Source organism: Bombina bombina, chromosome 9 (genome assembly GCF_027579735.1).
Source record: "Bombina bombina isolate aBomBom1 chromosome 9, aBomBom1.pri, whole genome shotgun sequence".
Lineage (NCBI taxonomy): Eukaryota > Metazoa > Chordata > Amphibia > Anura > Bombinatoridae > Bombina > Bombina bombina.
In genome coordinates, this window is record NC_069507.1 from 191,063,906 (window position 1) to 191,088,150 (window position 24,245).

The following is a 24,245-nucleotide window of genomic DNA, read 5'->3' on the forward strand; positions in this document are numbered from 1 at the left end:
ATAGTGGATAAGGGAATTATCCATTCTCCATATAAAAGGTATTGTCGGTGTATCGGGCCACTCAAATTCAAAGCTGACAGCTGAGTGATCCGACATTGCTGTAGGGCGAATGTCTGTGTCTTTTAAAAGGGACAAATGATTTATATCTATAAATAGCTAGTCAATACGAGAGTATGTAGCCCAAGGGTAAGAATAAAATTTGTAATTATGTTGTGTTGGGTGCTGTACCCTCCATGTGTCAATTAGGCCCAACTCTTTCATGCATGCGAAAGCCATGTTCGGTGCTCTTGTCTTAGCCTGCCCGTGTTTCGTGGATGAATCTAAAACCGGATCTAATGTAGTATTAAGGTCCCCTCCCATTATGATTGGTCCCTTCCTATGCTCCAGGACCTGCGAGAGCAGTTTATGGTAGAATCTACGCCTACAACTAAGAGGGGCATAGACATTGACTAACGTAATTGGTTTATTGAATAAAAGGCCAACCAAAATTAAGATCCTTCCCTCTGTGTCCGTGACTTTGTTATTTAATTGGAAATGTAGATGTTTGTGGAATAGTATGCTCACCCCCTGTTTTTTGATGTGATATGTATTATTATAGCCAGTGGGAAAGTCTTTTGAAATCAAAGAGGGTTGTGCACCTGCCATAAAGTGGGTTTCTTGTAGGAAGATAATTGGATGAGAGTGTTTAGCAAAATGTTTAAGGGCCACTGTGCGCTTATTCGGAGAGCTAAGTCCCTTTACGTTTTGTGATATCACCTGTATTCTAGGTACTGTCATGACCTTTGCTAAAAGGGACTATAAGCATCTGTCGAGGCTGTCTTACCTGGTGCAGAGAGATTCGCGGAGGTCGGAGGTATCCCCCATGGTCAGGTCTTATAAGCATAGCTATAGGTGAAAATATGCGATCAAAGCAGTAGAAAGGACATATTCCATTGTGTAAATCTCTGAGGATTACAAGTACAAAAACATCGGCAATCAGTACAATTGACAAACAGTAACAAAAACACAAATAGAACAAATAGCACAAGTTTCTACACTTGTCCATCATAAGATTAGAACTAAGCAGTTTCTACTCAAATTATAACTAAGCTACAAGAGGGGGGGGGGGAAATAAGGCTGATGGCTTTACCTATCCACTCTAACCTGGGTAAAAATTATTTTTCTTTTATCAAACAGTGATAATTATATAATTCAACTGGGTTTGCATTGTGGGAGCTAGTGAGTCTTAATTTTTTGCCCTTTGCTAAGACTATAAGTATAATATGAAATGGCTACCACAGACAGTATTTCATGGTGGGTTCGCAGGGTATCCAGAAGAGGCAGATTCAGATGTCTCAGTGTTTCTTCTTTTCATAGGGATATTGGACCAGTTTCTTCTTTGTGGTTTAGGTGCAGATGCTTTTTGTTGGTTTCCGCCTTTGACAGTCTCCGAAATTCTGGGTAGAGACGGGGGAGCTATATTCAATTGTTTACAGAACTGTTCCAAGTCCTCCGGTCCCCGGTAAATGTATGTTGTTTCATCCTTCAGGACCTTGATGGCAAAAGGAAATCCCCAGCGGTAGGTTATCCCTAAGTCCTGGAGGTGTAGTGTTAGATATCTGGCCTCTTTGCGTTTAGCCAACGTAATCGGGCTAAGGTCAGGGTAGATCTGAATAGTGTCCTCTCCGAAATGAAGCGGTGATTTCTTCCTGGCCGCCTGGAGCAGTTTTTCCTTGTCTGTGAATTTATGGCAGTAAAGAATCACATTTATAGGGGGCATGCTGTCAGGAGGTTTGGGCCTTAAGGCTCTATGAGCTCTGTCAAGCGTGATGGGCTCCTTTTCAGGATCTAATAGATATTTAAACAAATTCTGGAGATAGGAGGGTAGTTGCTGCGGCAATATCTTCTCTGGTATGCCGTGGATCCTGAGATTCTGGCGTCAGCCCCTATTATCAAGGTCTTCCATTTGCACCTGCAGGTGCTCAATAGCCTCATGTTGAAACTGAAATGCCTGTGTAGTGTTGTCTGAGGATTTATTTGTGTCCTCCATTTGCTCTTCCAATTCCAACACTCTGTCTCCTAATTCAGGGATATCTCTCTTTACTTCTGCTAGGCCATCTTTTATGGCTCTGCTGACTTGCTGCATGATAGTTGAGAGGTCTGCTTTAGTAGATAATACTTGGAGGTTAGCCCGTGTTATTGGAGCTGTGTCATCTATTACAGATGATTGTGGTGGCTTGGGATATAGAGTATTGGCGGTCAGCAGTGAGTGATCTCATCTCCCCTGGTGGGGATGCTTCTTGGCTTTTCAAATATGAATTTAGTTTGCCTCCTGTTCCTGTATTTCCTTTGGAAGATTTCTCCGTCTTGTTTTTATTTTTGGAGGCCATTCTACAAACAATGTCTCTCTGACTATCTTTCAAAGGCTCAGTATGCTTTGTGATGTACACCGTACAAGTGTTACAAGTCTTTATAGTTCCCTGACTTTGTAATGTGTAGATATATATTAAATGCTCCTTAGTGGCCAATACGGTTCCTATGTCTGCTATGTGTGAATATGCGATCCACTTACATACCGCACAGGCCCATCAATCCGGATCGTAGTAAATTTGCCAGCCGATGTCGGCATCCTTCACAGCCGTTAGTTATCCTCAGTCACTGTCAACCAGTACGGCGGCATCCATTAAGTTATGAGATGCTGTGAGGTGCTCGCCGCAAGCTATGAGTATATATCAGTGGCTGTTTTTGATTTGCGCCGTCTCTACTTTCCAGGTATTAATCTGCGTCACAGCACTAACCGGTTATGGGCCTTCCGTATGGCGTTGTTTACAGCCAGTCGTGTAAGTGCCTAATTGTCAAATTCACAGAGGTATGGTCGCTCCGGGAAGGTTTACTCACTGTGATCGTGTCTTCTGTTGTATTCCGGGCGGCCGATGCCTCTTTATCTCTGCGGCACGTATTTTTATATGCACACCAGATAGGCCTCACCCTGTAGCCATCGTCCGTTGTTCATAGGGGCTTATTTATCGGTAGCAATACATCTACCAAGCTTCCCGAGTTATTCTGAGTGGTAATGTACCCCAGTGATGATCAGTTATAAATCATATATTGCCCATTAGAGTTATTTTAGCCGGAGCACTGGTTTAGTGCGACCATTTTCCTTGCTGGTCGGCTCCATCCCCCAGTGTTAGGATTTTGTTTTTATTTTTTTTTATTTTTTGAAAAGTTTTTATTGAAATAAATTACTTTCAGGTAACAAAAATTATATTTGGAGCACGCAGGCTCCTCCACATCAAGTAAAACCTTTAGTCCAAACGTGTCAAACAATTCGAAGTTGTTAGAAATGGAAATTACGTATGGTAAACATAATATAATGCTCTACAAAATTAAGTGCATTGATGAGGAGTGGGGAAAGGCAAGGAGAGGGATGGATGGGGAATAAAGAGAGGAAGGAAGGGGGAAATTAGAATGAGGTGTAGGAGGCAGATAAAAGAAACCTGTCTATAGAATAAATGTTGTAGAGATATCTAACTTGTATTTATCCCAAGATTCGGGGACCAGGTAGTATCGTACCTATTTTGCTACTCTGCCCAAATCAATTTGAATAGGTCTGAGTTGTTTAATGTGTGAAAAATAGGTTTCTCCATATTATAAATATATGCCATGTAGTTTAAGATATATGGCCATTTTGGGGGGATTCAGTTTTCCATGATTTGGCTATTGCTGCTTTTATAGCTGTCAGTAGGTAAACACATAAATACGCCTGATGTTTAGGTAAGTTACGTATACCAATATGTAGGAGGGCATTTGCAGGGGTCCTGGGGAGGGCTATGCCTAGACTGGTTAGCGTCCGGAAGCGCACATTCCATAATGGTCGTAGTCTAGGGCACTCCCACCATATGTGTAATGGGTCTCCTCTTTTCCCACATTGACGCCAGCATAGAGGCGAGGAGGATTCATACATTTTATTAAGTCTAGAGGGGGTGAGGTACCAATGTGTTAGAATCTTGTAATATGTTTCGAATAGGGTGACACAGTGTAAGGCTTTCTTAGTAAGGGACAATACATGTTGCCATGTCTGTGTGGGTATAGCTATGTTCAGGGATAGTTCCCATTTGAGTAAATGAGGGAGCTTGGTCTCAGAATCTGGGCTTCCTAACAGAGAGTAGTGAATTGAGAGGGGCCTGTGTAATCTACTGCCTTGTTGCCAGGTTGCCTCCCATGGTGTTCGGGGTCTATGTTGATCGGGTTTAAAACCCCAGCTAAGGAGGAAGCTTTTCAGCCTTGTATATTCATAGATCCTGTGCCTAGGCACAGTGGATTTAGGCTGTAATTCTGTGAGTGTTATAAAACGCGGGGTTGGGGATGTGATCCAGAGGTCTGAGACTGTTCTAATACCAGCTTGGGCCCACCCGTGTGGATGGGAGTCAGGTAATCCTTGGAGAAGACCCGACAGGGGAGTGATAGGTGAGGGATGTGGAGCTATATGTGGGTAGTGTCTCAATTTATCCCACATAGCGAGACATTCCCGTATTATAGGATTACTGATATCTGCAGTTCGTCGAGTATGTGGGGGAATCCAGATTAGATCGGATAAATATATGTGGTTCGGCAGTGAGGCTTGTTCTATAGTTTTCCATTTACTAGGGGAGTCTTTGGCACCCCATTGTGATATATGGGTAAGCATCGCTCCTTTATAATATCTTAAGATTGAGGGAGAGGCGATTCCTCCCCTAATGGGAGGACTTTGAAGTATTTTATGTGCTACTCTGGGGGGTTTATGTTGCCATATGTATTTTGTAAATTCGCTCTGGAATTGATGTAAAAGATATCCTGGGAGTCGAAATGGGAGGCATCTAAAAAGATAGGTGATTTTAGGTAGAAATGACATTTTAAGGGCCGTTAACCTACCTATCCATGATATGTAAGTGTAATCCCATTTATCTTTCAGAGTGCGCAACTCGGATAACAGTGGTAGATAGTTTTCTTTAATCATCTGTGGGATATTATTAGATATTTTAACTCCTAGGTGGGATATGTAAGTATTGGTGCATTGGACTCTATGTTGGGTTTGAAGGGTTATGACTGTGTCTTGGGGAAATCCCCAAGTAAAAAATTCAGTTTTATCTATGTTTAATTTATAAAGGGACATATTGTCAAAAGCTTCTAGAATTGTCCTAAGTCTCGGGAATGAGGTTTTGGGGTCTGAGGAGAATATCGTTATGTCATTCGCGAATAGCGCTATTTTATGAATAGTGCCATGTAAGCGAATACCATCTATTCTGTTGTCTTGCCTGATTTCCTCAGCTAACGGCTCTATCGCGAGGGCAAAGAGCAGAGGGGAAAGGGGACACCCCTGTCTAGTACCATTGGAAATTGGGAAGGAGGGAGAGAGGAATCCTAGGCCCTTGACTGTTGCCGAGGGAGTAGAGTAGAGTGCTTGGATCGCCTGAATAATTTGGTCTGGGAAGCCAAAGGTCTTAAGGACCTCCCATAGGTAAGACCACCGTATGCGATCAAAAGCTTTCTCTGCATCTAACGAGATAACAGAGAATGGTCTATTTAGCCTAGTAGACTCTGTACAGATATTTAACAATCGTCTGGTGTTGTCAGGTCCCTCACGGTGCGGAATAAACCCTACTTGATCCAGGTTTATGAGTTGTGGGAGCAATTTAGAGATACGAGTAGCGAGCAACTTAGCATAAATTTTGACATCCAAATTTATTAACGATATTGGTCTGTAATTGGAGCAGAGGGATGGGTCTTTTTGTGGTTTGGGTATAGTTATTACTGTGGCTTCTAGGAACTCTCTAGCAAACTTACCTTCTTCTCTAGCCTGATTAAAAAATCTTAGGAGAAGTGGGGATAGTTCATGTCTATATGTTTTGTAAAAAGATGCTGTATAGCCATCTGGACCTGGGGCTTTAAGGGCTTTCAAATGCGTTATTACGTGTTTAATTTCTCGAAGTGTGAAGGGAGAAGCAAGTGTTTCCTGATCCTCTAATGTCATTGAGGGGAGATTCAGATTGTCCAGGAAGAGACGAATACTAGTGGCAGGAACTAATGGGTGATCTCCAGTGTTAGGATTTTTTAATGTGTATTTTAGTTTTTTAGTTTTAAACCCCTACCCCCTATAACCTCACCCCTGTTGTTATCTAGTCTAGTTGTGAAGTGTCTTTCTGTTATTGTGTGAGTCATCCATTGTCCTTTTGTAAGTCAGGATGTGAGTAGAATCTTGTTTAACTAACCATTGTCTGATGTTTGACTCATTGTATAATATTTGTTTCTATTTGTGTAGAAACTACCCCCATTTGTTGTGTGAGTCATCCATTGTCCTTTTGTAAGTCAGGATGTGATTAGAATCTTGTTTAACTAACCATTGTCTGATGTTTGTCTCGTATAATATTTGTTTCTATTTGTGTAGTAACTACCCCCATTTGTTGGAAATGTATAAAAGCTGTGTTTTCTGTGCAATAAAGCAGTTCTTTTTTTCACCTGAATGCTAGTCTGTCTAGTCATTTAGGTGGGCTCCTGCTAGAATCACTTTCCTGGGCTAAATAGCAGTTTGTTCCAGACAGCGGAAGGACCCATTTGGCAGAGCTACCCAGCCGGGGTAGCCGGGGATCCATCACATTGGTTGGCAGCGGTGAGATGCTTCCGTCTACCTGGAACGACCAAACCACCAACTGAAGATCTTGCCAGATGGAGCAGTACCATGGGCTCCGGAAGGAAGAATTAAGAATGTTGCTGCAGGCTAGAGGGAAAGTCGCTGGCAACAAGACAAAGGCAGTACTCGTAGCCGAACTGATGGAGGACGATTGGGCTAGCGAACAGGCTGGTGGATCGGACAGCGACCAAAGCAGAGGACGGCCATGTACAGCCTCCACTCAAGGACTACAGTGTCCGGCATGCAGCGGCAGGTACAGTGGCAACTGGCTCTCTATGGACCTAACCCCCACCCCGAGGAGATTATTCCTCGGATAGTGACTGACGCTACCAAGGTACATATGTTGGAGCCTCAGAAGTCTATGGGGGAGGGGGTCATGCTGGATCCCCTGGACTCCCCTTCACGGCCCAAGAAACTACCTCACAGGGCTTTCCGAACATTCCAGGATGATGAGAGCGAGGATATCGACCGCTATCTACAGCTGTTCGAGACCCAGTGCCGGATGCATGGGGTCGCTGATGCCGACAGGGTTACTATTCTCATTGGGAAACTGTTCGGTAGGGCGCTGAAGGCTTTCCACACTGTCCCTTCCGAGGACCAAGACAACTATGACCGGGTGAAGGAGCGTATCCTTGCCCGGTATGGACTCACAGCGGAGGCGCATCGGCTAAGATTCCGGGGTCTACAAAGACAAGAGGAGCAGCCATATACCGAGTTTGCCCACCGCTTAGCTCGGTCCTTGAACTCCTGGGTTACTGGGTGCCACATCACCACCCTAGATGGAGCTGTTCAACTCCTCCTCCTGGAGCAGTTCTACAACCGCACCCCAGCAGAGATAAGGGACTGGGTAAAGGACAAGGGACCCAGAACAGCTGACCAAGCCACCGCCCTGGCCGATCAGTATATGGATGCCCGGCGCCAGGCGGCCACAGACCGGCCAGCAAACCGCCCCGCTCCAGCCCCAGCGCGACCACCAACAGTTTTTAGGCAGCCCCAGACCCGACCCCCCACTGTGTACCCGGCTGGAGGCAGCAATTCCCGGGGGTGTTATAGGTGTGCCATGTGGTACGGAACTGCCCAACAAGACAAAGAAACCCCCCAGCCCAGCCGCCAAGGAACCCTGCACCAACTCTGTGGGGGACTCCTAAAGCCCGCACCAACCAGGCCGCTGCCCATTGTGCGCATACAGCGAGCTCCGACCCCTATGCTGAGTGGACAGGAGAAGAAGTGGGTGTCTTGCACCACGTCAGCTCAGTGGGCCAAGACAACCGACACCAAATCGGCAAGATGTCTGGGTCAACGGGCAGGCGGCTCAAGGAATGAGAGATACGAGGGCCACCATCTCTTTGATTCAGCCTCACCTTGTTCCCCCCTCTGGCTGCACTGGACAAACCCTTGCTGTAGGGGTAGCGGGAGGTGCTGTTCTGAGGGTTCCTACCGCCTGGATCCATTTGGACTGGAAAACCGACGCCTGCAATGTAGAAGTGGTGGTTATGCAAAACATCCCTGCTGAGGTCCTGTTGGGAAACTACCTCGGCCACCTTGTCTCTGCCTTTTTGGGGAATACCTCTCCTGACACCTGCCCTGTGACTACCCGCCAGCAGGCCAGATGCCAAGCCACCTCACCTACTCCGGGGACCCAGGTAAGACCTACTGCCCCGACTCCTACCTTACCCCGACTAACCGTCCCCACTAAATCCGAACTTGCCGACACCCCCTCCTGGGCAACCCCTTCAGACTTCGCAAAAGAGACCTTGAGCGACCCGACCCTAGCCCCTTACCGAGACCGAGTAGGTGCTGACACCCAGGGCCCCAGATACAAACGGTTCCAGTGGGAGGGCGAGCTCCTGTACCGGATCTCCAAGAGGAGAAAAGGACCGGTACCCAAACGCCAGCTGGTCGTACCGAAGAAGTTGCGGTCCAACCTGCTGAAAATAGGTTCCCTTAGCTAGCCACTTAGGAAAACAAAGGACCCACCACCGCTTGACTCAAACCTTCTTCTGGCCCGGCATTACAGCCGATATTAAGGAATACTGTAAATTCTGTGAGGTTTGCCAGAAGGTAGGAAAGACGGGAGATCATACGAAAGCCCCCCTCCATCCCCTGCCCATTATTGATGAACCCTTTAGCAGAGTAGCAGTAGACATTGTGGAGCCATTAGCTTGGCCCAGCCCCTCAGGGAAGAAATACATCCTTACGGTGGTAGACTATGCCACCCGATACCCAGAGGCAATCCCCTTGGCCAATATCCAGGTGGAGACCATAGCAGATGCGATGCTTCGGATATTCACCAGGGTAGGCTTCCCTCGGGAAGTGGTTTCCAATCAGGGAACATAGTTCACTGCAGAAATCACTCAACAACTCTGGAAGTTGTGTGGGATTAAACCCCTGCACAGCGCCCCTTACCATCCCCAGACAAATGGGCTGTGTGAGAGGTTTAACGGGACCCTAAAGCAACTGCTTCGGACATTCTCGGCCACTCACAGGGACTGGGAAAAATTCCTGCCGCATCTCCTCTTTGCATATCGAGAGGTGCCTCAGGAATCCACAGGTTTTTCCCCCTTTGAACTACTGTATGGTCGAAAGGTTAGGGGCCCACTAGATTTGGTATGAGCCCACTGGGAGGGAGCCACAGGGGGAGAAGAGCACTCTGTCGTGGGGTACATACTCCAGCTCAGGGGCCGGCTGCAGGACCTGGCAGCCCAGGTCCATGAGAACCTTCAGGCCTCTCAGCACAAACAGAAGCAATGGTATGATCGCAATCCCCATACCCGAACCTTGATAGTGGGACAGAAGGTCCTCGCCCTGAAGCCTGTCAAAACAGACAAGCTACAGGCCTCTTGGCAAGGACCCTACCGGGTTGTGGAACAACTGATCAACACCACATACCTGGTAGCGAAGTGTTCAGATGAAAGGATCCGTCGGACCTTTCATGTGAACATGTTGAAGGCATACATAAAAAGATCCAGAGATGTGGCCGCTATCTGTGCGCTCTGAAAGTCTTCCAATGCCGGAGCTGCCCAGACATACTGACGCCCCCCAGGGGGTGGATGACATATCACTAGACGACAGGTTAGAGCCCGGACAGAAAAGGCAGGTCCGGCGACTCCTAAAACAGAGAAGTGACATGTTCTCTACTGTCCCTGGGTTTACCACCACAGCCATCCACCGGGTGGAGACCCCAGGACAGACCCCCCAGCGACAGGCTGCCTACAGGGTCCCAGAGGTCGTCAGGGAAAGTATGCACCGGGAGCTCCGGGAAATGTTGGACCTCGGTGTCATTAAACCGTCCAAAAGTCCCTGGGCCTCCCCGGTAGTGTTAGTACCCAAGAAGGACGGAACAACCCGGTTCTGCGTTGACTACCGTAGACTCAACGACAGAACCACGACTGACGCCTATCCCATGTCTCGAGTAGATGACCTGTTAAATCGAATCGCCCGGGGCCACTTCCTGACCACCCTCGATCTATGCAAGGGTTATTGGCAAATTCCCCTCGACCCGGAGTCCATCCCCAAGTCTGCCTTCATCACTCCCTTCGGCTTATACCAGTTTAAGGTCATGCTGTTTGGAATGAAGAACGCCCCAGCCACTTTCCAAAGAATGGTAGACCGCCTGTTAGATGGCCTCCAGGACTATGCCTGTGCATACCTGGATGACATCGCTATCTATAGCGAGACCTGGGAGGACCATCTGGTCCACCTAGGCGTCGTCTTAGATCATCTTCGAGCCGCCGGACTAACCTTGAAGCCAGATAAGTGTACCATTGGGCGCTCAGAGGTTCAATACTTGGGCCACCGAGTCGGCTGCAGTAAGCAGCGACCCGAACCGGCCAAAGTCGAGGCAGTGGCTAACTGGCCCACCCCCAGGACCAAAACCCAAGTCCTTGCCTTTCTGGGTACTGCAGGCTACTACCAGAGGTTTGTCCCCAATTACAGCACCCTCGCCAAACCCCTGACTGACCTGACCCGTAAACGACTTCCCCCGACAGGTCCTGTGGTCCCCCGAGTGTGAACAAGCCTTCCAGAGTCTTAAGTCTGCCTTAATCTCTGCTCCAGTACTGGCCGCTCCTAACCCAGCCAAACGCTTTTCTGTCCACACAGATGCCTCTATGTTTGGGTTGGGGGCCATACTAAGTCAGGCAGACGAGGAAGGAAAGGACCACCCCGTTGCCTACCTCAGTTGAAAACTGCTACCCCGGGAAGTAGGCTACGCGGCGGTCAAGAAAGAGTGTCTGGCGCTGGTATGGGCTTTGAAGAAGTTGCAGCCCTACCTATATGGAAGACCCTTCACCGTCCTCACTGACCATAATCCCCTTGTATGGCTCGACCGAGTTTCCGGGGACAACGGGAGACTATTGAGGTGGAGCTTAGCCCTGCAGCCATTTAACTTTGAAATTCAGTACCAACCGGGAAAAAGCAATGGGAATGCTGATGGACTTTCCCGGCGAACTGAAGTGGCATAAATTCCTCGGACATCCCCAGGCCGACCCGTATGTGGATCTAGCCGGGCCTGCCGAACTGGAGGGGGGGAGATGTCATGGATATCAGGCTGCAAGGGTTAAACCCCTACCCCCTATAACCTCACCCCTGTTGTTATCTAGTCTAGTTGTGAAGTGTCTTTCTGTTATTGTGTGAGTCATCCATTGTCCTTTTTCAGGATGTGATTAGAATCTTGTTTAACTAACCACTGTATGATGTTTGTCTCATTGTATAATAATTGTTTCTATTTGTGTAGTAACTACCCCCATTTGTTGTGTGAGTCATCCATTGTCCTTTTGTAAGTCAGGATGTGATTAGAATCTTGTTTAACTAACCATTGTCTGATGTTTGTCTTGTATAATATTTGTTTCTATTTGTGTAGTAACTACCCCCATTTGTTGAAATGTATAAAAGCTGTGTTTTCTGTGCAATAAAGCAGTTCTTTTTTTCACCTGAATGCTAGTCTGTCTAGTCATTTAGGTGGGCTCCTGCTAGAATCACTTTCCTGGGCTACATAGCAATTTGTTCCAGACAGCGGAAGGACTCGTTGGGCGGAGCTACCCAGCCGGGGTAGCCGGGGATCCGTCACATTTTCTTTAATTGGTAGTCAGTTTAATGTTAGTTTAATAGTTATATTAGTTTAATTGTTAGTTTAAACTTAGTTTTTTTTAATTTGACAGGTAAGTTTTAATTTAATTTAAGATAGGGAAATTATAATTTTACTATAAAGTTAGGGGGTGTTAGGTTTAGGGGTAACTAGTTTAAATTAGTGGGGGGTTTCGGGATAAGGGGTTAATAGTTTAATTTAGTATATTTCGTTGTGGGGGGCTTGCCGTTGAGGGGTTAATAGGTTTATTATAGTGGTGTCAGGGACCGGCAGAATAGGGGTTAATAACTTTAGTATAGTGGGGGCGATGTGGGCAGATGGCAGATTAGGGGGTTAATAATATTTAAATAGTGTTTGTGATGCGGGAGGGTGGTGGTTTAGGGGTTAATAACGTTATTATAGTGGTGACAATGTCGGGAGCAGTGGAATAGGGGTTAAAACATTTTATTAGTGGCGGCGATGTTGGGAGCGGCAGATTAGGGGTTAATAACTTTAATATAGTGTTTGCAATGTGGGAGGGCCTCGGTTTAGGGGTTAAAATGTAGTTTATGGGTGTTAGTGTACTTTGTAACAGTTTAGTTATGAGTTTTATGTAACAGTTTTGTTGCGTAAAACAGAATTTATGCTTACCTGATAAATTACTTTCTCCAACGGTGTGTCCGGTCCACGGCGTCATCCTTACTTGTGGGAAATATCTCTTCCCCAACAGGAAATGGCAAAGAGTCCCAGCAAAGCTGGCCATATAGCCCCTCCTAGGCTCCGCCCACCCCAGTCATTCGACCGACGGACAGGAGGAAAATATATAGGAGAAACCATATGGTACCGTGGTGACTGTAGTTAGAGAAAATAATTCATCAGACCTGATTAAAAAACCAGGGCGGGCCGTGGACCGGACACACCGTTGGAGAAAGTAATTTATCAGGTAAGCATAAATTCTGTTTTCTCCAACATTGGTGTGTCCGGTCCACGGCGTCATCCTTACTTGTGGGAACCAATACCAAAGCTTTAGGACACGGATGAAGGGAGGGAGCAAATCAGGTCACCTAAACGGAAGGCACCACAGCTTGCAAAACCTTTCTCCCAAAAATAGCCTCCGAAGAAGCAAAACTCATAACTACTGCTCTCAGATGGCGGTATGGATCTTGTCGTTATAGGGTGTAACTCAAGCATTTTAGCCTCACTGCAAAACTCATAATGGCTGCGCTATGGGAATCCCATTAAAAAACGTCATTTTTACGAGTGCGGGATTGACGTTGCGTTACAGGCTAAAAGGCTTGCAGTACAGCTATACTGTCAAGACTTGTAATGGCTGCGTTGCTGTTTTAAGGATGAAATTACCATTTTTCAGAGTTAAAATATGAACGCACAACTCGTAATCTACCTGTTTGAAATTTGTCGGAATGAAAACTACTACTCAATTGAAATTTAAACTAAGTGCTTTTTATTCTTAATTTGTTGATTATGCAATTGTACTGTGTTTAATGGTGTTTTACGTAAAATTCTAGATTGTAAAAGCTGCAATTCTGTAATATTGTATGTGTTTTGGATGACCATATAACTATACTGCAGCTATAACTTGCATGGGAAACCATTTATAAGATATCTGGCTAATTGAGGGGTTGAAGGGCCAGGAGTCTGAACTGAGATGCTATATGGTTATGTGGCTGAAACAGGCTTGCAGGTTTAATCTAAGGTGTAATATATGTATGTATACAGGTGGTGCAGGGCCAAAGGTCTGATCTTGGGATATGACTAACAAAGGGTCTGATTTGGTATGCAGCTAAGAGAATGGCTAAAGGACTGCGTATGATTTAAGGTCGGATGTATTCATGTGGCTTACAGAGGGGTTGTAGTTCCAGGCATTTACACTGTGTTCTGATGTGGCTGAGTGGGGCTGCAGGGCATGGGTCTGACCTGAGGTCCATTGTAAATATGCAGTTTATGGAGGGACTGCAGGACAAGGAGTCAGGTTTGGTAAGTGGTTGAGAGTGTCTTCAGGACCATGGGCATTATATGAGGTTTGATGTGGACCTGTAGCTGAGAGGGATTGATATGTCTCAGTACATGTAGAATGTCAAGAGGGCCAAGTAGACTGGGATAGTTCTATTATCCTTGCAGATTTTTTATGTAATTTCCATACTAGACTTAAAAAATGTAAGCAGCATCTTTCTCTTCCTCCCCTTAAACATATTGTATAATTAAAGTGAACTAACTACAGGCAATGGGGCATATGTATCAAGGTCTGGCGGACCTGATCCGACACTGTGGATCAAGTCCGACAGACCTCGCTGAATACGGCGAGCAATACCGCCGCCAGCAGGGGGGTGTCAATCAACCCGATCGTACTCGATCGGGTTGTATTTTGGCGATGTTTGTCCGCCTGCTCAGAGCAGGCGGACAGGTTATGGAGCAGCGGCTCCATTCGGAGCTTGATACATATGCCCCAATGTGTGTAATCATATTTGTTACCATTCATTCTCTGCATAACACTTTAAGGTTATTTTTAATACCCAGCATGAAAACACAAAAGATGGCAATTCCCCAAATCTGTCTTCCATTATCTATAGCGTGGAACTATAGAGCAACGGGATTCACCTGCACCTTTTATAAACACTTTTCACAGTGAGATTTTTTATGCAAAAACAAATTGTCCACTATCTAAAAAATTGTAAAGCCACCCTCATCTGTCATACAGAAAAGAGAAGAGCAATATCAGGGTGAGGGATAGCAGTCAATGTTACAACAAAGGGTTTCTATGGGGTGGTGGGGAAATACTGCAGGACCAGCAGTGCAAAGGTCTAAACCATAAACACTATAGCCCAAGCAAACAGAATTCTTTAATGAATGATTTAGTAAACAAAACAACAAGAGACAACAGAGAACACTATAAACAAATCAAATGTACAATCTACAACCTATCACTTATTTCGGATCAAAGTCACTAGCGATATATAGTTAGGGAAGTAGCATCAGTGGGCGCATTTCATGCATATCCCTTACAAAGGTAGGAATTAGGAAGAGATCTGTGTATTTTACATGTTAACCTAATCAATAATTATGTGTGTCAATAAAATGAGAGGTTTGGAAGCTATTTTGCAGATTTCCTGGTAGAGAAAAAGGCAAGCAATTAGGTCAGACATTTGCTAAAATCCATTGTACTGTATTAATAATAAGTATAATCAAAGTGGTAATTGTCAAGTGTAAAAATAGTCAAGCGCCCACCGCTTAAAATTCAGAAAAAAAGATGCTAAACGAGTAAGATTTATTTTTCTGCAGAATTAGTTAAAAAAATGTAGGTCATTTTGAAAACACAATTATATTAATATAGCAAGAAACTACAACGTTCATAGAATATATGTATAAGACATATTTACCAAGAAGAATATTTATAGAACACATACATACATACAGTATATATATATATATATATATAGGTTCAAACCCTACATTCTAGGAACAGAAAACCATGCATGATTACCTGGGGAGCCAGCCAAAGATTCCCCTCTGCTGAAAGCGAACGTGCGAGATACGGACACAGGTACTAAGAGGGCAAAATGGGAGTTAAAAAGACATTGGGAATTAACATTTACAAGAGAGAGTATTTATAGGTAAAAAAGCAAAAACAGTAAATAATGTAAGAGATTCACAATGTGTACACTGTACGAAAACCTTACAATGTTCAGCGCTCATTGCACAGCAGAATATAAACTATTTTTAGGAAGTGACACAACCAGCAAAGAATTAGCAAACATGAAAATAGGTTGGTTATATAAAGCAACACAGCTCAAATTTTTCAGTTTAAGTTTATGGTTGGGGTACACAATTTTCTACCTCAAAAATGTTTAATTTCTAAAGTATAAACTTCATATAGTGTTGCAAAGAACCTAAATCAGCATTAACTTGGGATTTAAAATGATTAGCATTAAAGTGAAGGTAAAGTTCACTGTATGTCATTATGTAGTTTTGATTGTTAACCTAAATGAATGGTACTTTAATTCATCATTTTTTTTTAAATTAAGTATAAACTGAGATTTATATCGTTATACTTACATTTGGGCTATCCATAAAATCAACCCGATTTTTTTCTTTTTTTTAAATTCCCATGTCACGTTTTTTTATTATCCAATTGAAATTCTGGCCGTTATCCGCCTCCTGTATCCTCTGCGCATGCATTTAGTATCTCTATGCTATACTTGTAGGAAAAGCGCGCGCCCGTTTCGCGCATGCACATTGCAAAACATTTTGTATTATTGTAGGAGACTGCCGCAAGTGCTTTGAAAAAAAAAAGTGGATTACTGCATGTGCATTGCAATCAGTAGACGACGCTATGCGCATGCGTTGTTCCTTGTCTGCTTGTGAACATGCTTTGGAGATACGTATAGAGCGGGTGGGACCGCTCTATATGTCATTCATTATGAAATAAGGAAACAGAATTTATGCTTACCTGATAAATTACTTTCTCCAACGGTGTGTCCGGTCCACGGCGTCATCCTTACTTGTGGGAATATCTCTTCCCCAACAGGAAATGGCAAAGAGTCCCAGCAAAGCTGTCCATATAGTCCCTCCTAGGCTCCGCCCACCCCAGTCATTCGAACGACGGACAGGAGGAAAAAAACAGGAGAAACTATAGGGTGCCGTGGTGACTGTAGTTAGAGAAAATAATTCATCAAACCTGATTAAAAAAACCAGGGCGGGCCGTGGACTGGACACACCGTTGGAGAAAGTAATTTATCAGGTAAGCATAAATTCTGTTTTCTCCAACATTGGTGTGTCCGGTCCACGGCGTCATCCTTACTTGTGGGAACCAATACCAAAGCTTTAGGACACGGATGAAGGGAGGGAGCAAATCAGGTTACCTAAACAGAAGGCACCACGGCTTGCAAAACCTTTCTCCCAAAAATAGCCTCTGAAGAAGCAAAAGTATCAAATTTGTAAAATTTGGCAAAAGTGTGCAGTGAAGACCAAGTCGCTGCCTTACATATCTGATCAACAGAAGCCTCGTTCTTGAAGGCCCATGTGGAAGCCACAGCCCTAGTGGAGTGAGCTGTGATTCTTTCAGGAGGCTGCCGTCCGGCAGTCTCGTAAGCCAATCGGATGATGCTTTTAAGCCAAAAGGAAAGAGAGGTAGAAGTCGCTTTTTGACCTCTCCTTTTACCAGAATAGACGACAAACAGAGAAGAAGTTTGTCTGAACTCTTTTGTAGCTTCTAAATAGAATTTTAGAGCACGAACTACGTCTAAATTGTGTAACAAACGTTCCTTCTTTGAAACTGGATTCGGACACAAAGAAGGTACAACTATCTCCTGGTTAATATTTTTGTTAGAAACAACCTTTGGAAGAAAACCAGGCTTAGTACGCAAAACAACCTTATCTGCATGGAACACCAGATAGGGCGGAGAACACTGCAGAGCAGATAACTCAGAAACTCTTCTAGCAGAAGAAATAGCAACCAAAAACAAAACTTTCCAAGATAACAACTTAATATCTATGGAGAGTAGAGGTTCAAACGGAACCCCTTGAAGAACTGAAAGAACTAGATTTAAACTCCAGGGAGGAGTCAAAGGTCTGTAAACAGGCTTGATCCTAACCAGAGCCTGAACAAATGCTTGAACATCTGGCACAGCTGCCAGTCGTTTGTGTAATAAGACAGATAAAGCAGAAATCTGTCCCTTTAGAGAACTCGCTGATAATCCTTTATCCAAACCTTCTTGTAGAAAGGAAAGGATCTTAGGGATTTTGATCTTATTCCATAAGAATCCCTTGGATTCACACCAGCAGATATATCTTTTCCATATTTTATGGTAAATTTTTCTAGTTACCGGTTTTCTTGCTTGAACTAGAGTATCTATCACAGAATCTGAAAACCCACGCTTTGATAGAATCAAGCGTTCAATTTCCAAGCCGTCAGCTGGAGGGAGACCAGATTTGGATGTTCGAATGGACCCTGTACAAGAAGATCCTGTCTCAAAGGTAGCTTCCATGGTGGAACCGATGACATATTCACCAGGTCTGCATACCAAGTCCTGCGTGGCCACGCAGGAGCTATCAAGATCACGAGGCCCTCTCCTGCTTGATCCTGGCTACCAGCCTGGGAATGAGAGGAAACGGTGGAAACACATAGGCTAGGTTGAAGGTCCAAGGCGCTACTAGTGCATCCACTAGAGTCGCCTTGGGATCCCTGGATCTGGACCCGTAGCAAGGATCCTTGAAGTTCTGACGAGACGCCATCAGATCCATATCTGGAATGCCCCATAATTGAGTCAATTGGGCAAAGATCTCCGGGTGGAGTTCCCACTCCCCCGGATGGAATGTCTGACGACTCAGATAATCCGCCTCCCAGTTTTCCACACCTGGGATGTGGATCGCAGATATGTGGCAGGAGTGATCCTCCGCCCATTTTATTATTTTGGTCACTTCTTTCATCGCCAGGGAACTCCTTGTTCCCCCCTGATGATTGATATAAGCAACAGTCGTCATGTTGTCTGATTGGAATCTTATGAATCTGGCCTTTGCTAGTTGAGGCCAAGCCCTGAGAGCATTGAATATCGCTCTCAGTTCCAGAATGTTTATCGGGAGAAGAGACTCTTCCCGAGACCATAGTCCCTGAGCTTTCAGGGATTCCCAGACCGCGCCCCAGCCCACTAGACTGGCGTCGGTCATGACGATGACCCACTCTGGTCTGCGGAAGCTCATTCCCTGGGACAGGTGGTCCAGGGTTAGCCACCAACGGAGTGAGTCTCTGGTCTTCTGATCTACTTGAATCACTGGAGACAAGTCTGTATAGTCCCCATTCCACTGTTTCAGCATGCACAGTTGTAATGGTCTTAGATGAATTCGCGCAAAAGGAACTATGTCCATTGCTGCAACCATCAACCCTACTACTTCCATGCACTGAGCTACGGAAGGACGAGGAATAGTATGAAGAACTTGACAAGCGTTTAGAAGTTTTGACTTTCTGACTTCTGTCTGGAAAATCCTCATTTCTAAAGAATCTATTATTGTTCCCAAGAAGGGAACTCTTGTCGACGGAGACAGGAAACTTTTTTCTATGTTCACCTTCCATCCGTGAGATCTGAGAAAGGCCAGAACGATGTCTGTGTGAGCCTTTGCCTTTGAAAGAGACGACGCTTGTATTAGAATGTCGTCCAAGTACGGTACTACCGCAATGCCCCTTGGTCTTAGAACCGCTAGAAGGGACCCGAGTACCTTTGTGAAAATCCTTGGAGCAGTGGCTAACCCGAATGGGAGGGCCACAAACTGGTAATGTTTGTCCAGAAAGGCGAACCTTAGGAACTGATGATGTTCTTTGTGGATAGGAATATGTAAATACGCATCCTTTAGATTCACGGTAGTCATAAATTGACCTTCCTGGATTGTAGGTAGAATTGTTCGAATGGTTTCCATTTTGAACGATGGTACTCTGAGAAATTTGTTTAGGATCTTTAAATCCAGAATTGGTCTGAAAGTTCCCTCTTTTTTGGGAACTACAAACAGATTTGAGTAAAATCCCATTCCTTGTTCCGCCGTTGGAACTGGGTGTATCACTCCCATCTTTAACAGGGCTTCTACACAATGTAAGAATGCCTGTCTCTTTATTTGGTTTGAGGATAAGTGAGACATGTGGAACCTTCCCCTTGGGGGTAGTTCCTTGAATTCCAGAAGATAACCCTGAGAAACTATTTCTAGTGTCCAGGGATCCTGAACATCTCTTGCCCAAGCCTGAGCAAAGAGAGAGAGTCTGCCCCCTACTAGATCCGGTCCCGGATCGGGGGCTACTCCTTCATGCTGTTTTGTTAGCAGCAGCAGGCTTCTTGGCCTGCTTACCCTTGTTCCAGCCTTGCATCGGTTTCCAGGCTGGTTTGGTTTGTGAAGCATTACCCTCTTGTTTAGAGGATGCAGAGTTAGAGGCCGGTCCGTTCCTGAAATTGCGAAAGGAACGAAAATTAGACTTATTCTTGGCTTTGAAAGGCCTATATTGTGGGAGGGCGTGGCCCTTTCCCCCAGTGATGTCTGAAATAATCTCTTTCAATTCTGGCCCAAAGAGAGTTTTACCCTTGAAGGGGATATTAAGCAATTTTGTCTTGGAAGATACATCCGCTGACCAAGACTTTAGCCAAAGCGCTCTGCGCGCCACAATTGCAAACCCTGATTTTTTTGCCGCTAATCTAGCTAATTGCAACGCGGCATCTAAAATAAAAGAATTAGCCAACTTGAGTGCGTGAACTCTGTCCATAACCTCCTCATACGGAGTCTCTCTACTGAGCGACTTTTCTAGTTCCTCGAACCAGAACCACGCTGCTGTAGTGACAGGAACAATGCACGAAATGGGTTGCAGGAGGTAACCTTGCTGTACAAAAATCTTTTTAAGCAAACCCTCCAATTTTTTATCCATAGGATCTTTGAAAGCACAATTATCCTCGATAGGGATAGTAGTGCGCTTGTTTAGAGTAGAAACTGCCCCCTCGACCTTAGGGACTGTCTGCCATAAGTCCTTTCTGGGGTCGACCATAGGAAATTATTTTTTTAAATATAGGAAGGGGGGCAAAAGGTATGCCGGGTTTCTCCCACTCCTTATTCACTATGTCCGCCACCCGCTTGGGTATAGGGAAAGCGTCGGGGTGCACCGGAACCTCTAGGAACTTGTCCATCTTGCATAATTTTTCTGGAATGACCAGGTTGTCACAATCATCCAGAGTAGATAACACCTCCTTAAGCAGTGCGCGGAGATGCTCTAATTTAAATTTAAATGTCACAACATCAGGTTCAGCCTGTTGAGAAATTCTACCTGAATCTGAAATTTCCCCATCTGACAAAACCTCCCTCATGGCCCCTTCAGATTGGTGTGAGGGTATGACAGAGCAATTATCATCAGCGCCCTCCTGCTCTTCAGTGTTTAAAACAGAGCAATCACGCTTTCTCTGATATGCAGGCATTTTGGATAAAATATTTGCTATGGAGTTATCCATTACAGCCGTCAATTGTTGCATAGTAATAAGCATTGGCGCGCTAGAAGTACTAGGGGCCTCCTGCGTGGGCAAAACTGGTATAGACACAGAAGGAGATGATGTAGAACTATGTCTACTCCCTTCATCTGATGAATCATCTTGGGCAACTTTACTATTTGTGGCAGTACTGTCCTTACTTTGTTTGGATGCTATGGCACAATTATCACACAATTTTGAAGGGGGAGACACATTGACTTTCATACATATAGAACATAGCTTATCTGAAGGTACAGACATGTTAAACAGGCTTAAACTTGTCAATAAAGTACAAAAACCGTTTTAAAACAAAAACGTTACTGTCTCTTTAAATTTTAAACAGTGCACACTTTATTACTGAATATGTGAAAAAGTATGAAGGAAACAACAGTGTCTTAAAGCATTCAAAGTATTGCACACCAATTTTCAGAGCTTTAACCCTTAAAATAACGAAACCGGAGCCGGTTACAGTTTTAACCCCTCTACAGTCCCAGCTACAGCCTTTGCTGCGACTTTACCAAACCCAGGGGGGAATACGATACCAAATGAAGCCTTCTAGGAACCTTTCCAACTACTTTCAGATCCTCACACATGCATCTGCATGTCTTGCTCTCAAAAGTAACTGCGCAGTAATGGCGCGAAAATGAGGCTCAGCCTACAACTGGGAAGGCCCTTCCTGACTGGAAAGGTGTCTAACACAGTGCCTGACGTTAAAAAACGTTCCCCAAGTATATAAGTGTGAATTACAAGCATAAACATGTATAAAATGCCCAAATAAAGCAATCGATTTTGCCCATAAAAGTGTCTACCAGTTTTATAGCCCATATTAAGCCCTTTATTCTGTTTGAGACTAAGAAAATGGCTTACCGGTCCCCATGAGGGGAAATGACAGCCTTCCAGCATTACACAGTCTTGTTAGAAATATGGCTAGTCATACCTTAAGCAGAAAAGTCTGCTAACTGTTTCCCCCAACTGAAGTTACTTCATCTCAACAGTCCTATGTGGAAACAGCAAACGATTTTAGTTACTGTCTGCTAAAATCATCTTCCTCTCACAAACAGAACTCTTCATCTTTTTCTGTTTCAGAGTAAATAGTACATACCAGCACTATTTTAAAATAACAAACTCTTGATAGTAGAATAAAAAACTACAACTAAACACCACATACTCTTAACCATCTCCGTGGAGATTTTGCCTGTGCAACGGCAAAGAGAATGACTGGGGTGGGCGGAGCCTAGGAGGGACTATATGGACAGCTTTGCTGGGACTCTTTGCCATTTCCTGTTGGGGAAGAGATATTCCCACAAGTAAGGATGACGCTGTGGACCGGACACACCAATGTTGGAGAAAATGGCTGATGGGAGGAGTGAGGAACGGCACAGTAGGGTAATTTAAAACATCTTTATTATATAAATATATATTCGTTTTCAGAAAAGAAGTTAGCGATTATAATGTTTTAACTGTGACTAAATTGATGGTGTATAGAGATAGTTGAAACTTTACCTTCACTTTAATGTGACATTTTGGCACAGATCCTTAAAAGAATGCTGGTAGCAAAACCATTTGTTTCAGTTAGGTAACTGACAGGATTACTATCAGGAGATTTGTGAGGTACATTTTTTAAAAGCGCTTAACCATGGCCCCTTTTCTTTCTTTCTTTTTAACATGAATATTAAGATTTATTTTATTTCATAAAACCTCTGTAGATAACCCTATAAGAGTGGTTGCATCTTTTCTTTTTTTTTTTTTTAATACATTATTTATAACTAACAGTTAGGACAATAAATAAATAAAATAAATCAGCCAAATCACCAGGCAGGGTGAGAAGAAGAAAAAAAAAATCATGTTGTACATTCAATCTAAAGTTTTATACAACCCCCCCAAAAATAAACAAAACAACAAATCCTTACTTTTGATTCAAACACAATAAAATTTAATAAAAATATTATTATTGACCATATATAAAGAAAACCTTTATGTTTGAATTTATTTTTGGACTCACCTATAAACTTAAATGTAATATTTTGATATCAATTAAAGATTATTAGGTCAGAGGATAAGTATTATTAACTTTCGGCTAGATTTAGAGTTTTGTCGGTAACGACCCGCGTAGCTAACGCTGGCTTTTTTCTGGCCGCACCTTTAAAATAACTCTGGTATTGAGAGTCCACAGAATGGCTGCGTTAGGCTCCAAAAAAGGAGCGTACAGCATATTTAACGCCACTGCAACTCTCGATACCAGAGTTGCTTACGGAAGCGGCCAGCTTAAAAAACGTGCTCGTGCACAATTCCCCCATAGGAAACAATGGGGCTGTTTGAGCTGAAAAAAAACCTAACACCTGCAAAAAAGCCGCGTTCAGCTCCTAACGCAGCCCCATTGTTTGCTATGGGGAAACACTTCCTACGTCTGCACCTAACACTCTAACATGTACCCCGAGTCTAAACACCCCTAACCTTACACTTATTAACCCCTATTCTGCCGCCCCCGCTATCGCTGACCCCTGTATATTATTTTTAACCCCTAATCTGCCGCTCCGTAAACCGCCGCTACTTACATTATCCCTATGTACCCCTAATCTGCTGCCCCTAACACCGCCGACCCCTATATTATATTTATTAACCCCTAATCTGCCCCCCACAACGTCGCCTCCACCTGCCTACACTTATTAACCCCTAATCTGCCGAGCGGACCGCACCGCTATTATTATAAAGTTATTAACCCCTAATCCGCCTCACTAACCCTATAATAAATAGTATTAACCCCTAATCTGCCCTCTCTAACATTGCCGACACCTAACTTCAAACATTAACCCCTAATCTGCCGATTGGAGCTCACCGCTATTCTAATAAATGTATTAACCCCTAAAGCTAAGTCTAACCCTAACACTAACACCCCCCTAAATTAAATATAATTTACATCTAACGAAATTAATTAACTCTTCTTAAATAAATTATTCCTATTTAAAGCTAAATACTTACCTGTAAAATAAATCCTAATATAGCTACAATATAAATTATAATTATATTATAGCTATTTTAGGATTAATATTTATTTTACAGGTAACTTTGTATTTATTTTAACCAGGTACAATAGCTATTAAATAGTTAAGAACTATTTAATAGCTAAAATAGTTAAAATAATTACAAATTTACCTGTAAAATAAATCCTAACCTAAGTTACAGCTAAACCTAACACTACACTATCAATAAATAAATTAAATAAAATACCTATAATTATCTACAATTAAACCTAACACTACACTATCAATAAATAAATTAAATACAATTCCTACAAATAAATACAATGAAATAAACTAACTAAAGTACAAAAAATAAAAAAGAAATTAGTTACAAAAAATAAAAAAATATTTACAAACATTAGAAAAATATTACAACAATTTTAAACTAATTACACCTACTCTAAGCCCCCTAATAAAATAACAAAGCCCCCCAAAATAAAAAAATGCCCTACCCTATTCTAAATTACTAAAGTTCAAAGCTCTTTTACCTTACCAGCCCTGAACAGGGCCCT

At 43.7% G+C, this 24,245-nt stretch overlaps 1 protein-coding gene across 1 annotated transcript in view; it reads right to left on the bottom strand.

Moving 5' to 3' along the window:
- CNNM1 (cyclin and CBS domain divalent metal cation transport mediator 1) overlaps window positions 1–24,245 on the bottom strand; it is a 421,587-nt gene that overhangs the window by 237,381 nt on the left and 159,961 nt on the right. The window contains exon 7 of the mRNA XM_053692543.1: window positions 15,211–15,273. Coding sequence (XP_053548518.1) covers window positions 15,211–15,273 — 63 coding nt within the window. The remainder of the gene's footprint in view (window positions 1–15,210; window positions 15,274–24,245) is intronic.